The sequence below is a fragment of the Nicotiana tabacum genome, chromosome 1 (genome assembly GCF_000715075.1).
Source record: "Nicotiana tabacum cultivar K326 chromosome 1, ASM71507v2, whole genome shotgun sequence".
Taxonomy (NCBI): Eukaryota; Viridiplantae; Streptophyta; class Magnoliopsida; order Solanales; family Solanaceae; genus Nicotiana; species Nicotiana tabacum.
Genome location: NC_134080.1, coordinates 210,970,485 through 210,986,813, shown reverse-complemented (window position 1 = coordinate 210,986,813; position 16,329 = coordinate 210,970,485). Strand labels below are relative to the sequence as shown.

At 37.5% G+C, this 16,329-nt stretch overlaps 2 protein-coding genes and 1 non-coding gene across 3 annotated transcripts; 1 reads left to right on the top strand and 2 right to left on the bottom strand.

Moving 5' to 3' along the window:
• Positions 1–6,378: 6,378 nt before the first annotated feature.
• Positions 6,379–7,246, bottom strand: LOC142164742 (uncharacterized). Its single transcript, XM_075223237.1, has 3 exons — positions 6,908–7,246; positions 6,645–6,826; positions 6,379–6,562 (listed from the first exon to the last, which is right to left on the bottom strand). The coding sequence occupies exons 1-3, from the start codon at positions 7,244–7,246 to the stop codon at positions 6,379–6,381; spliced, it is 705 nt and encodes a 234-aa protein (XP_075079338.1).
• Positions 7,247–8,730: 1,484 nt separating this feature from the next.
• LOC107785060 (desiccation-related protein PCC13-62-like) lies at positions 8,731–11,928 on the bottom strand. Its single transcript, XM_016606285.2, has 3 exons — positions 11,495–11,928; positions 10,431–10,656; positions 8,731–9,324 (listed from the first exon to the last, which is right to left on the bottom strand). The coding sequence occupies exons 1-3, from the start codon at positions 11,836–11,838 to the stop codon at positions 8,932–8,934; spliced, it is 963 nt and encodes a 320-aa protein (XP_016461771.1). The 5' UTR covers positions 11,839–11,928; the 3' UTR covers positions 8,731–8,931.
• Positions 11,929–15,546: 3,618 nt separating this feature from the next.
• Positions 15,547–15,742, top strand: LOC142165428 (U2 spliceosomal RNA). The gene has a single exon (XR_012696177.1). It is a non-coding gene; the product is annotated as a U2 spliceosomal RNA (small nuclear RNA).
• Positions 15,743–16,329: the final 587 nt, after the last annotated feature.

The following is a 16,329-nucleotide window of genomic DNA, read 5'->3' as shown; positions in this document are numbered from 1 at the left end:
GCCAATCCACCGGGCCTTTGATGTTTGGCCTTCACTTGCTGACAGTTTGGACATTTTGCCACGAAGTCCGCCTCATCCTTTTTTATGTTATTCCACCAATAAACTTCCTTGAGATCATGATACATTTTCGTAGAACCTGGGTGCACGGAATACCTGGAAGTGTGAGCTTCTGTCATGATCCTTTCTCGAAGACCGTCAATATCCGGAACACATAGGCGGCCTTGGTACCGTAGGGTACCATCATCCATGCCAAAGGAAAAAGCTGTGGTCTTGTGTTTATGACTCCCCCTTTTCAGTTGTGCTAACAATGGATCGTTGAATTGTTTCTCTTTCACTTCCGCCACAAGCAATGATTCAGCCCTATTATGCACAATTATTCTTCCTTCAATAGAGTCCGCAAGGCAAACTCCCAAACTAGCCAACTGGTGAACCTCCCTAGCCAAAGGCCTCTGATACGCCTCCAAATGAGCCAAGCTCCCCATAGATTTTCGACTAAGAGCATCTGCCACAACATTAGCCTTTCCCGGGTGATAGAGAATATCAATATCATAGTCCTTGAGTAACTCTAGCCATCTTCTATGTCTCAGATTCAACTCCTTCTGCTTGAAAATATATTGAAGACTCTTGTGATCTGTAAATTCATCCACATGGACCCCATACAAATAATGTCGCCAAATCTTTAGCGCAAACACCACTGCTGCAAGCTCTAAGTCATGAGCTGGATAGTTCTTTTCATGATTCTTGAGTTGTCTAGAAGCGTAAGCTATAACCTTGTCGTGTTGCATTAACATACACCCAAGCCCGATCCTTGAAGCATCGCAATACACCATAAATCCCTCTGTACCCTCTAGCAGGGCTAATACTGGTGTTGTAGTCAATCTTAATTTCAATTCTTGGAAACTCCTTTCACAAGCATCGGACCATTGGAATTTAACCGCTTTCTGTGTCAATTTAGTCAATGGAGAGGCAAGAGTAGAAAACCCCTCCTCAAATCTCCTGTAGTACCCAGCCAAACCTAAGAAACTGCAAATTTCCGTTGGAGTGGTAGGTCTGGGCCAATTGTTCACTGCTGCAATCTTTTGAGGATCAACCTTAATTCCTTCCCTGGAGACGACATGACCCAAGAACGCGACAGATTCAAGCCAAAATTTACATTTTGAAAATTTTGCATACAATTTATGTTGCTGAAGAGTCTGCAGAACCGCCCTGAGATGGTCAGCATGGTCCTCCCGACTTCGGGAATACACAAGAATATTGTCAATGAACACTATCACAAAGGACTCTAGAAAAGGCATGAAGACTCGATTCATAAGATCCATGAAAGCCGCCAGGGCATTTGTTAGCCCAAATGACATCACCAGAAATTCAAAGTGCTCACACCGAGTCTTGAAAGCTGTTTTTGGAATATCCTGCTCCCTTATCTTCAATTGATGATACCCAGACCGCAAGTTAATTTTTGATAACACGTAGCGCCTTGCAATTGATCAAACAAGTCATTTATTCTTGGCAGGGGATATTTATTTTTGATTGTGACCTTGTTGTGTTGCCCATAGTCAATGCACATCCGTAGCGACCCATCTTTCTTCTTTACAAACAAGATCGGTGCGCCCCACGGTGACACACTCAGCCGGATGAAACCCTTTTCTAGCAAATCCTTCAGTTGTTCCTTTAGATCTTTCAATTCTACCAGTTCCATTCTATAAGGTGGAATTGATATAGGCTACGTGCCTGGCATCACATCGATCCCAAAATCGATCTCCCTATCTGGTGGGATCCCAGGGATTTCATCTGGAAAGACATCCGAAAATCTATTCACAACTGGTACGGACTCAAGGCTAGGTGCTTCGGCATCGGTGTCCGTAACCCGAACTAAATGATAGATACACCCTTTCTTGATTATCTTCGCGGCCTTAAGGTAAGAAATAAGCCCGACCTTTAGGCACTACATTATCTCCCTTCCATTCAATAATGGGCTCATTAGGAAATTCAAGCCTCATGGTTCTAGTACGACAATCAAGTTTGGCAAAGCATGAATGAAGCCAATCCATTCCCATTATTACATCAAAAATCGACCATCCCTAATTCAATAAGATCGTCCATGGTATTTCTACCCCGCCACATAACAACACAACCTCTATAAACTCGAGCAGCCGTAATTGACTCACCAACTGGAGTAGACACCGAAAATGGCTCATGAAGCTGATCTGGTTCTATCTCAAATTCCACATCAACAAAAGGTGTAACATAGGACAAGGTGGAACCAGGGTCAATAAATGCATACACATCATGAGACTGGACAGTCAGAATACCTGTAACAACATCTGGAGAAGCCTCTATTGTCTGGCGACCACTCATAACATAGAACCTACTGGGTCCTCCTAAACTCTGCGCACCACCCCTAGCTGCACCATGCCCTGCGGGTGCTGGGGAACCTCGAGCTGGAGAAGGGGCTAAAAATGTAGCAGCTATTAGACTGGATGACTGTGTTGTGCCCCTACCCGCTCCCTAACGGGATACACGACAATGTCTCTGAATATGACCCCTCATCCCACATCCATAACATACGGGTAACTCCAAATAGCAAACCCTTGAGTGCATCTTCCCGCACCTGGGGCACGGGGACCTCTGCTGCTACTAGGACCTCTTTCCTGACCGACCTCGCTGATGGGATCCCCTATGACCGGGCCTGAAACGACTCCACTGTTTCTGGTTGGGCCCTACTGGCGGTGCACTAGCTGAAGACTATGCAACAGACTGGGACGGCCCTGATGATCCTCCCCTGAAAGCTGATCTTCCCCCACCTAATGACTCTCTCATGTTGCCCGTAGATCGGGCCTTACTGTTACCCTCTCTCTCCATTCTGTTCTTCAGTTTATGGTTCTCTGTGGCCTGAGCAAATTCTACTATCTTTCCATAATTCATGTCAAAATTCAACGCAGCCATAGAAGCCTCATTAATAGTCAAAGGATTAAGGCCCTGAACAAACCGACGCACTCTGGCCTCCATTGTGGGCAACATATGAATGGCATACTTGGATAGGCGAGAAAACTCCATGTGGTACTCCTACACACTCCTACTACCTTGCTTCAGATTTTCAAACTCTATTCCAAGGGCTGCCCTTGTCTCAGCAGGCAGGAAATGATCTATAAAGGCATCGACAAACTCGCTCCACCTTTCCGGAGGGCTCCCTTCCTCACGAGAATCTTCCCACAACTCAAACCACGAATAGGCCACCCCTTTCAGACAATAGGCAGCCAACTCTACTTCCTCTATCTCAGTTGCAATCATAACCCTGAGGGTCTTGTGCATCTCATCAATAAAATCCTAGGGGTCTTCTTCTGGATTGGCACCCATAAACACCGGAGGGTCTAACTGAAGAAATCTGTTTACCCTGGAACTGGTGGAATCCCCTTGCTGGCTAGATAAACTAGGTGCAGCATTCGACCTCTAGGCCTGAGAGGCCACTAGCTGGGTCAACATCTGAATAGCTCCCCTAAGATCCCCATCAGAAATACCAGAACCGGAAGTTGGGGCTGGAGGCGGAGCAGGAGTATCAATGGGAGGGTTAGTGGTACCCTCCGCATGTGTAGGAACTGGGGTAGTCTGCTTTGGAATAGAAGAACTAGGCAGGGTGATAGCAGGGTGACTACCCTCACATGCAGTATCAAGCAGTAATTCATCAGCCACTCTTGAGGTGGCATTTGCTTCTTGGCCAATTCTCGCTTTCTTCTTAGGTGCCATTTACTAAAAGATAGAACAATGCACTAATTAGAGAGGGAACAGTTTCTCCGCACGATTCAGAATATCAAAGAAGGGTGTTATTCCTAAATGCCCAAGTAGCCTCCAACTTATAGATGTGGTCGACTACACACCGATAAGAAGGACTCTACTAGATACGACTCCGAGACATCCTAGGACACTTCAAAACCTTAGACTCTAATACCAAGTTTTTCACGCCCCAACCTCGGAAGGCGCGACCGGCGCTCAATCGAATGAACCCAACTGAGCAAGCCTTATCGAACACTTTCTACCCAACTCAATATGATTAAGAAAACCAAGCTTTCGTTTATTTAAACAATAGGAAAGATTGCACATTCAACATTGTTAGTTCATTTTACATCACAACCTTAAACCGTAGTTAAATTCCCAATATTCAATACAATTTCACTTTAGAGTAACAAGAGTTAGAATTACAACATAGTTCATAGACCCATCCAACACCCATACATAACCCACACATACGTTACGGAGCCTCTAAGGATACAAAAGACAATGATGACAATGCCAGCAACAAGGACTATACCTCAAAAGTGGATATCTCTATCAAAAGATGTACAACATAGCCCCTTGAAGGAGAAAGGGGCTCACCAAGACTTTGAGAAGAAGGTACTCTGCTACGCGCGATTGGCACTATCCGCAATAGAGCCACCTACATTCATTTAAAAATGTAGCACCCCCGGCAAAAGGGACGTTAGTACCATGGAATAGTACTAGTATGTATAACTAAACACCATCTAGTTAAAAAGAAATTTCATACAAGAATAAGGAAATTACAAGTATAACTCAAGCACTTTAAATGATCATAACATCATCAAATAAAAGAATCATACAATTTTTCACATCATTTTCCCATAGCTTTTAGTTTTGGGGCATGTCATATTGTTCATCATTGTCCACAATACCACCACTATCTTGAGCGGAGTCCGATCTCGACCCGATCAGCTAGGTTACCTCATTTGATACATATACTTCAATCACAAATACAATACCACTATGTGTGCGGCATGGCATCCGATCTCGGCCCGATCGGCTAGGCCGCCTTACCAAGGCGTTTTCCTTTTTCATTTCTCATTTCAATCTTTGTTTCACATATATCATTTCATAGGCACTTGGGGCCACAATTATCACATCATTTCCACGTTCAATGTTAGATTTGTAGTTTAGGATAATATGTGCACACAAGGGCAAATAAAATTGTAAGCATAGATGAGTCTTCACATAGATGGCACAATATATGCAGCTTCAATCTCACCTTAAGGTCTAAGCATCTCAATACATGATTCATATTCCTTGCACCCTTTCAAGTTATCAAGAATAACACATTGATCTTATTGAGACACATCTTTCACGCATATAAGGTCGCAACCCCAAATTCATGTGAAACAACAATCAATAAAACAATTCAACTTTAATCTTACTGTATTTACACAAATACCAACGGAGCTCAATTCTAAAAGACGGGGTTTTAGCCATACATACCTCAGTAGAACATTCCTTAAATCCTTACAATAAATTCTGAAATTTCCTAGCAACTTCAATCTATTTTATGAAAATTACAAGTTGAACCAAGAATTAGAGGCATGAAAGAGATTCTAACTCATTCAAGTAAATTATCAAGCACTAAGTGTCCTATACCACAATTGTTATCTCTTTTGGTTCACAACCATCCCATACCCCATTATCTTTTATCCATGCAAGATTATCAACCCTTATACCCATGAACCCCTTGTTAATCACTTATTTTAATAAAAATTTCGAAATTATAGATGAGGGTACAAGCTTTTACCTCTTAGGGTGAAGACCTAGCAATTTCACTTGACAATTTTCAAGGATTTGGGGCAAGGATGGAGTGGGGACTAGATGAAGATCACTCCCTCTCTTTCTAGAACTTCCTCTCTCACTCGAAATAACAGGAAAATGGTCTAATGTGGTGTTTTTAATGGGATGGGGTCGGGTTACAAAAGTTAGAAAATAGGATCCCCGACATGATTTGCGATCGCATAATGGACATGCGGCTAGAGGCGGATCCAGGATTTAAATCTTATGAGTTCAATTTTAAGGGCTTTTAACATTGAACCCATTGTATTTTTCAATTTATGGGTTCATATCTATTATTTTTGCAATTTTAATGAATTTTTATATATAAATTTTTACTCTGCATTGAAAGTTATGGGTTCAGTTAAACCCGTAGGTTATACGCTGCATCCGCCCCTACATGCGGCCCGCAAAATAGACCGCAAAAATGGCTCCAAAACCTGGACAAACTGTCTGGGTATGCGACAGAAATGCGGTCCGCATACCTGTTCTACGGTCGCATAATGCACCGCAGAAATGCCCTTTATAAAAATTCCAAGGGGATAATGCAATGACTATGCGGCCCGCATATTGATTATGCGATCACATAATTGGCCGCGTAGTTGGCCTCAATTTAACCAACACATTGACTGACTCTGCGGCGACTATGCGGTCCGCATACCTATTATGCGACTGCATAATGGACCGCAGAAACGCACTTTTCTGGCTAACATAATTCTTAACTTTTTAACGCACCGATCAATCTAAAGGGTCCGAACCGCGATGAATTTCTAACACATGATCCTATCTTGGCATCACAAAATTCTGGTTTTTGAGTAAAAATTTCCACGGGGCCTTACATTCATACTGTTCTTCAGTCAAATTCATATTTCTTCCATCATCTTGTGTTTTGTTCTCATTCTCTTTAGTGGTAACAGCTTCATTGGGAACTTGCACAGCTGCAACTACTCTCTTGCCTTTATTGTACCTAGAATTTTGGCTATTGTTCTGACTATTCGAGAAGTGTACAATTCTGATTGTTTTGTGGGTAACCATGTTACTTGTAACACCTGTCCTTACTATGTCCTGGCTTTCTGAAGTATTCACATATGAGCCTGTTTCTAGGAATTCCACTGTAATTGTTGTGTGTTGGGAAGTTTGCCTTAAAAGTCCCCTGTCCTAATGTACTCACATTCATTGAGGTTGACTCAACAGATAACTGGCTAACTAGCCTAATCTCTCTTTTTTCATCCTGAACTAGAAGTGAAAATGCATGTGCCAAACTTGGCAATGGATTCATCATAAGTATGATGCCTCAGACTATTGTATATACCTCATTTAGTCCCATAAGGAACTGTATCAGCCTCCTATCTTGCTCAGCTTTGTACATACTCTCGTTTGCACCATAATTACAAGTGCAACTACATTGAATCCTTTTGTTCAAAGTAGTAAGCTCTTCCCAAAGCTTCTTCAACTTAGTATAGTAAGTAGTGATATCAAGAGTACCTTGGGAAAGATCATTGATTTCCTTCTGAATTTGATACAGCCTAATTCCTTTAGTTTGTTCATAGCAATCCTCTAGTTCTTTCCAAAGCTCAACAGCATCATTTCCATATTCTACATTGTCTGCGATTTCCTTAGAGAGTGAATTTAGGATCCAAGAGGTCACCATATTATCACAGCGCTCCCACTGTCGAAATTGTGGTGACGAAGGATCTGGCAGTTTGCACTCACTGCTTATAAAGCCTAATTTGTTCTTCTTAGATAACCCCCTCAATACACTTCTCCTCCAAGATCTGTACCTTATTCCATCAAAAGCAGCTGAAACAAGTATAGCTCCTAGATTATCAGACGAGTGAAGATATAGAGGATCAATTGGATCAATTCATGTGTTCGTCGTAGCAACAGTGGCGGTAGTTTCTACTCCAGTCAAATTGTCTTGGTCAAGGACGACCATGATCGAATGAAATTGATGAAGAAAATAGAAGAATTTTCAACTATCACGATTTTGACAGCAAATCGTTAACGATAGAACGAAATCCCTAATAATTAGGGCAAATTCTGAAACCTAATGAAATCAAACAAGGAGACAAATGAAAAATAACAAAGGTAGGGGAAGATGATGTGCGTGATTAACCTCGCTCTGATACCATATAAAGATCTTCACTGAGAATCAGAATGAATGAGCTCAGCCATGTCCGCCATGGTGAGAAGTGAAACTTCTAGAACTCGGAGAGAATGAGAGGAAGAAAGACGATGGAATTGATGAAATAAAGCTCAAACTTTATTGATACAATACAGAATATATATACACAACTTTGTACAATTGGCACTATTAAAAAACTAATACTAACTAATGCTAACTAACTTTCTAACTACTCCAACTAATTTTCTAATTATGAAGAATACAAATAAGTATTAATTAAATAAGATATCTCAATAGTACAAGTCTAATTACGAAAGTAAATCCCATGATTAGCCTAAACAATCGCCCTTGATTTAATCTGTTCCGGGATTTTCGTCGTGATTTTCGACCGGTTACGGATATCTCGCTTTTCCGTTATTGTGCTTTGCTCGAAGTTTGTCATATTCGGTCTCGATCGCTGCTGGCCTCGATCTCGACAGGTACCTCGATTCTCGAACTCGATACCTTGTCTTCGTGCTCTGGTCTGATCCATTACAAGACTGACCCTCGATGCAATTCCCTGGTCTTGATCAAATAGTAAAATCGGGTAGGCCCGGTTTTAACCATATACAGGAAGAAAGTCTAGCCTAAAATGTATATTACTAAGCTAATTTAATAAAGAATAAATAAGGAACAAATAATTTATTTGATTGCTATATGATGTGTATCCTTTAATTTTGTATAGATTTTGTTATATTTCTGCATACTGCATTAAAAAAATAACAACTAATATTTATCAAAACAATTGATATATCAGATCATAATTTATAAGATCAATATTTGGTCAAATTATTCATGCATCGCACGGGTTCTAACACTAGTAACATATAATAATAAATTCTCATCCTTATAGGAATTATTACCGAGTCTAACCAAGACGAAGAGAAAAAACAAATAAAAATCGTCAAATATCAACAGAAGAGGAGAGAGTGAGAGAAAGAAATCAGAAAAGAAAACAAATGCATCAATAATATGAAGAAACGATAGAACAAAAAAATCGACAAAATAATAGAAAGCACAAAATAATGAGCTCGTTCTTAATTGTATTTTAGAAGCTCATTTTTTTTTCCACACCCTCTTTACTCCTTTCCTTCATTTTTTTCCTATCGTCTATGACTATCTATCTATATTATGCATGATTTTCATGCAGAGCTGGATATTAAACAAAGCTTTTAGCCTTCAGATTTCTTAATTTTTCCGAGATGGGATTTGGCAATCCGACCGTCACCTCCCTTAGGAAAAAAACCACCCGATTTATTTTCTTTTCCGGTTCCGTACACTATCCGGAGTATTTCCTCCGGAGTCCGACCGTAGGCAAGAGAGTGTTTGTCGCCGGCTAGCACGTTCCCTTTTATCTTCCCTTCAGCACCTTCCTTTGGTTTTACAATAAGCCCTTCATCTTTCAATCCTTGGTGTCCTAGCTTGTTCCTCAGCTTTGATATTTGGCTCGTGAATTCTGCCACTGGTATTCCGTAGGGTTCCACCTTCTCTATTGCTCTCTGATATAGTAACGTCCTTAGAACTGCATCTTGCCCTGATTCCACTCCTAATAATCCTGCTGCTAACTGGAAATATTCACATGACGTGTATAAGTCATTTAGTTTGAAAAGAAAAGAAAAGAAAAAAAGAACATTTATGATCCTCGCGATGATTGGCTTCTTTGTCGTTCTCTAGTCGAGGGTCTATGGGAAAACAGCCTCTCTGCCCTTCCGGGGCTAAGGGTAAGGTTGTTTACATCTTACTCTCCCCAAATCTCAAATTACTGAGTTTGTTGTAAGAAATCCAGTAGTCTGAAACAAGGGCAGATCCAACACAATAATTACGGGTTTCCGTGAATCCAGTAGCTTTTGTCTAAATTCTGTATTTGTCTTGAAAAATATATTAAATGTATAAGAATATTTAGCTTGGAACCCAGTCGCTAATCCAGTTATTATTATATATTAATTTAAGATTTTTTTAGGAATCCATAAACTTAAAATTCTAGATCTGCCTCTGAATATAAATTATTTTAAAGAAACATTATCCGTAAGAACACTAAAATGGAAGGCTAACAATGGAATAAATTCGGCTACTAGACGTGAAAATACAACTGGAGATACATAAGGAATCGCTAGCAAGTCAAATGCAAAAAAATGAAATCTGATCCCATATTTTTTTTTAATGAAAATTAATTGAAGTGAGATTTAGTTACTACTCCCTCTGTTTCAATTTATATGACACACTTTTTTTATTAGTCTGTTTAAAAAAGAATCACACATTTCTACTATTGGAAATAATTCAACTTAAACTCTTTTTTTTTTGGTTCCCACCCGATGTCCGGTACCCACATTGGGGTCCGACTAAATTCGGATTCGCGCCGGGAAGTTCCACATTGGGGGTAAAGCTTTCCCTAATAAAGGTGATTCCATACCCATGGACTCGAACCCAAGACCTCTGGTTAAGGATGAAGGAGTACTTACCACTCCACCACAACCCTTGTTGGTAACTTAAACTCTTTATTTACCCATTTTACCTTTAATTAGAATTTTTTATAACCACACAAATGTTATGACCCCATACAATTTTTACCCTTTAAGCTTTTAAGACCGTAAGTTTCAAAACTCTTTTTTCTTTTTTCGTAAACTCTGTGTCGAGTTACACTACCACATCTAAATTGAAACGGAAGAAGTACCTTTTTAGCAGTAGGACTCTTGAGTTTAGGATTAGCTCCAACATATCCAGTGAGTCCAACGTAAGGAACAACATATGATGCAAGAAGAAAGTTAATGTCATTAGCGTATGGATTGAAAGGTGGTTCCAGAGTATGTCCAAATGCATCATTCATAATTGTGCCAAATGACTCTGCAGTAAGATTTAGCAATGGTCTTGGAAATCCTGCTATTGTCTTCTTGATTGCCCTGTACATCAATTTGTCATTTCATTTAATACTAACATATTGCATGTACAAATTAACATCATATTCGCGAAGGGTTTGTTTGGTAGGGTTTATAAGAATAATGCCGGATAAAATATATTAGTAATGTATGATTTAGTAATGCAAGCATTAGTTATGAAGACATTATTTCTTATTCATTGTTTGGTGTGTTGTATTAAAAATTAAAATGCATTGCATAATTTTTAAGAAAATTATTGTTTACAAAAATATCCTCCTTATTTTTTAATTCTAAAGGATTTTAAGGACAATTTTATCTTTAACCATGCTAATGCATGCATTAATAGCCTTGGTATTGTTAATATCACGGTTTGCTATATATTACTTATACATAGAGTAATACTACCAAATAGGGTGTATAACCAATAATATTACTAAATAGGGTGTATAACCAATACTTGCATTACTAATATATATGTTGAAAAAAGTGCACCAAACAAGAGATTAGTAACAAAGGCGGAAACAGGATTTCCGCTAAGGGGTTCAAAAAAGAAAAAAGTTAAAAAAAATTGTAGCTAGTGGGAATTGAACCAATAAGCTTAGAGAGATTTTGAACTCCGTTGACCACTAAGCTATGCTTTTGGGCTATGTTAAGTGGATTCAGAACATAATATATAGAGGTAATAAAACAGATTTTTTCTTATACATATAGTGTAATTTTTCGGCGAAAAATATTTGGATGAGCCGCCTTCCGCCCCCTAAATCCGCCCTTAATTAGTAATACCAAAAGCTAATGCCTGCAATATTTTTCTTCATGCCCACCGGACGACCCCTTAATTGTTTTAAATTGAGATGAAGAATACCTTAAATGACCAACTTCTTGGAAACCAAACTGGGCAATAACATCTTTAATAAGAGGGCTAAGTTTGGCAATTCTAGCACCAATTGGTGGCGGCCCACCGGCGGCAAGGTCAGGTGAGAAGCTATCTAAGCCACGCCCAAAAGCTGCCCACAAAAAAAATTCAGCTTCTAAATATTCTAAATTCAGTGGAAATTCTAATAAATCCACATCTGGTTTTCCCACATGATAATTAGCATTATTATCACAATCCATAAAAAACTCATGATTAGCAGCTTCAATGCAATAAGTTAAACTTGGTAATTGTAGAAGAAGAAAAAATAGGGCAGAAAACTGAGCTAGTCTCATGTTGGAAAGAAAAAAAAAAAGATAAGTTATTTCTGTTGTGTTATGGGTTTATTTTATGTGTTATTTTTTGTATTCTCTTTAGACTTCTTCTTTTACATGCACGGTGTGTTTCACTAGGCGTTGGTTATGTATAAATTTATACAGAGGGGAAGAGAAAAAGACAAATAGTGCAAGCAGAAGAAAGAGTAAAATCTTGAGAAAACAAGGTGGGAAAAATTCGATTGAGAAGGATTTGGATCATCATTTGTTTGCAATATTAGTGGAGCTTTATTTTTAATTTGACGTCTTCATGCTTTGCACTTTCTCTTTCTGTTATTTTCTTATTTAGTTTTCATTTGGGGATTCTGAAAGCATTTTCTTTGTACATATGACTAGTTTCTTTATTTTTAAAACTCAAATCTTTACAACATATCATAACAGAGACAGGCCTAGCTATTTACAACTTTATGGCGACATTAATTCTTTGGGCCATTGTCACCGTCCAAAATTCCACCAATAATCGTGATGACATCTAACTCTAACCTCTTAGCTGGTAAATCATCATCCAAAATCAATCGAAGAACTAGATTAAAAATCAAGAGTGCATATGATCTATATATATAACCAAATCAAATCCAATAATTATGGATTTTTTTGTCGGCTTGATTCGCTATTTTCCTTGAAACACCTTACGGGATGGGATGGGGTGGTTTACACTTCAAAGAAATGGAGTTCCTTCCTAGCAACTTCGTTAAAGTTGTCCAGTCCCACTTTGGCAGAAAATGTGAAGTTCTTCGCATATATTCACTTCACAAAAGTGATGACTAAATTATCATTTTTACCTGTAAAATTTGTTTAGCTGCATGAGTGCATATTAGGAATCAATTAAAGTCAAGGTTCCTAATTAACATTACACCAGGTACAAATTAAGTACTTCCTCCGTTCCAATTTATGCAGCGGCGAATTCAAGATTTAAAGGCTCTGGGTGCCAAAAATTTTGAATGCAGTACTACTATTTACATTGCCTAAATAGGATATAAATTTAATCGATTTGGATTTCGATTTGGGTTATTCGTCTTTGGAGTTAATATAAACAAATTGATCGAGCAAAAAGATTACGTAATAATTATGATAACTTGGAAAAAACATAAAAATTCAACTGGATTATGCATTTTGTACAAGAAAAAACACTCGTTGTCACTTTATATTTAGATACTTAAGGCAAAAACATATACTAATAAGTACTCTATATTAAGTAAGTTTACAGACATTTTTCAATTTATATTTTTTATGAAAATTAACTCACCCGATATTATATATAATTATCCTACTTTAGAGTAATCTAACAACAAAATAAACTTTCATCATTGATTAAAACAATAACTTATTCAAGGATTCTTTTTTATTTTGGTTTCTGCAAATAAATTTTCAGAGTTATGGTCCTGGAGAAAACAATTAATTTATCTTTATCCATTGATAAATCTGGGAGGAGTTAGGAAAGTGCAACAATGGGAATTTCTTTGAATAAATTTGTGAAAGATTTTTTTATATATATATATTCTGTTAAATGTTTAGAGAAAAAATAAGGAGAAAAGAAATTTCAAAATAAACTAATAAGATCAAAGAAAAATTTAATAGGTCCTATTAATAAACAAAAAAGAACAATTAAGTAGAGAGAAAGAAGAAACAAAACATCCTCATTCGAACCCACACCATATGGATGAAAATGGTGGTGCCTTGCCAGTGGCACCTTGAGCCTTTTTGCTATTGAGGATGCCACTTAAAATATTTGTATACTTTCCTTCTATATATACATGCATGTATACATACTATTGCATAGTCTCGGTCAAAATTGGCGTACCACCCCGTCCCTTGCACGTAGATCTGCCCCTGAATTTATGTGGTGGAGTTCGGATTTCAAATGTCAAAGGAAGGAGTTTTTCTTTGACTGTAATTATTTCATATGTCTTTTAGATATTTTGAATTGTTAATTATTACTCTATCCATTTCAATTTATGTGAACCTAGGCACGTTTAAGAAAAAAGAAGGAATAATGCATAAAATCCCCCTGAACTATACCCGAAGTTGCTATGATACACCTTACCTGTGTCGGGTCCTATTACCCTCCAAAATTATTATTTTTTCGTAATTCTTTGCACCTTTATTGCTGACCTGGAGCACTAGGTGAGAACAACTTCTTCAAGCGCATGAGAACTTTAAAAAAGGGCTCTAACCTATACTAAATGGTCACGTGTCAATTCCAAAGCTGATTTTCAAGAGCTCTTCATCCCCATTTTATCATCCATTTTCAAGAGCTCCAAATCTAATTTTTGTGTCAAAATTCAACAAAAACTAGGCTAAATTCGCACCAATCAAGCTCAAATTTCAACTACAACTTCACAACAACATTATCATCACATCTGAGTGATCAATTTGGCCAACAACCAAGAATTTTGACAACCCCATTTTTTTGTTCTTTAAACTTTTTCAAGGCTCAACAATGGTGGATTCAATTTTTTTTTTCATTTTCGAATCTCTTCTACAACTATGGATTTAGAATGAATTTAGCATTTGAATCTCAACTTTTAAATTTCAACGATGTCTGAATATGCTCAACACCTTTAATAATTTTTCAAGTTCATACAAAAATAATTGTCTTTTTCATTTTTTTAAATACAAAATAGATTCATTATATCTCGAATTAAAAAGAAAAGAAAAAGGAAGAAAACGAAATAGATTTTAAAAAAATACGAAATTACATGTGGTCGCGCATGTATTTCACCGCTTGCAATTGTTTGGTTCTATATGCCACGTCATCACTTAGGGTGGCATTTATTCCACTTTAAAAAAGTTTAGGGTGGTCATAGAATCCCCGCAAAGGTGAGGTGTGTCGAAGCAACTTCGGGTATAGTTCAGGGAGGATTTTATACATTATCCCAAAAAAGAAAAAACTTTCGAACTTGTGGTGTAAAATGAAGCACATATATTTTGTGTGGCTATAAATTATTGCATATAGGTAAATTGTTTCCAAATATAAAAAGAGGTAATTCTTTTTTGTACGGAAAAAAAAAATAGATTCACATAAACTGAAACAAATGGAGTATGACTTATAGTAAGACCAAATATATAAATTTTATTTAAAAAATTTAAAGATTTTATGTCTGAATTCACGATCAAAATTAAGAAGTTTGACTCTCGAAATCAGAGTTCCGCCACATAAATTGGGACGGAGGGATTATTAATGGTTTCTATTCGAGTTGCACTTATAGGTCTATTAATCAAAAACTAGAGATAATTAGTTAGTATATCTGATATCAAATCATAGTATGGACAATCCTTGTAAATTTATTATTTGTGATCTTAGTTGATATCTTAATCCCCGGATAGATTAAGAATGAAAAATATAACAGCAAACTGGACAGTGGACATATTCTCTGGCATCATAGTACAGGCATAGCCTTGATTTATTGTAATGGGAGTTGAATCATCTTCATAAATGATATACTAATACTTAAGATAAAAGAGTTATTTTGCAAGAGGCTCAAAACTTAGCTAAACAACAAGCTGCAGTTTGCCATTTGGAATCCTTCAAAGAAAGCAAAGGAGTTCATTTCTGGGAACTAAGCAGAATAATTGTATAATAAGGTTTGCAAATCCCATATCGATAGAAAATGAAAACAAAGCGTTGAGATGCAGAATAAAAGAAGAGGCCCAAACACTAAGTAAATCATACCTTTCTCGGCCTTTTGGCTAAGATCAAGTGTAGTATCTGTTCTTATCAGTTTAATATCTGATATGTGAGTCATCGGCTCACATGATATTAACTTAATTTTTTAAGGGGGAAGGCTCATCAGGGTAGCTTGCTGCCTGGGCCTTCACGCATCGCCCTGGTTTTGTACTATTGCTTGGGCTTGGCGCACCCCACCAAATCAAGTTTTGTTTTTTGTTAGTTCTGGTCCTATTGTATGATAATATATTAGAACTACTTCTGATACAATTCAGATTCGAAATCCACATTGTCAAAGTATGTTAGTAACCTAAACCATGATGAAGCTTATGTTTGTATAAATTGTTTGTAGGTAGCTTTGTTGTATACTATAGCAGGGGCAGAGCTACTAAAAGTTAAGGGGGTTCAGAAGTTGTGTTAGGTTGACATTCTAGTATTTCTTTTAATCATCTTTTGTAAATACAATAAAAACTTTGTTCTATCAACCTTCGTTTTAATTTGATTACTTGGCCAAATAGTTTGTTAAGCTCGTCACGTTAAATAATTCTCTGAACTTTATATATACTGTCATTAGTATTCTTACCTTTGACACCCTTTTCTCTTCTCTTTAAGTAATTCAGTAATTCGAACATGTAAATCGAGAGTTTATGATTCGAAATGTTTACATTTCTTCAGAAGGATGGAGATATGATTATGAAATCGAAATCTAGGGAAAGACGGCAAGTATATGGATGAGCACCGTCTGATAAGTTTTAAGTTTAAGTTTCAATGATGACAATATTATC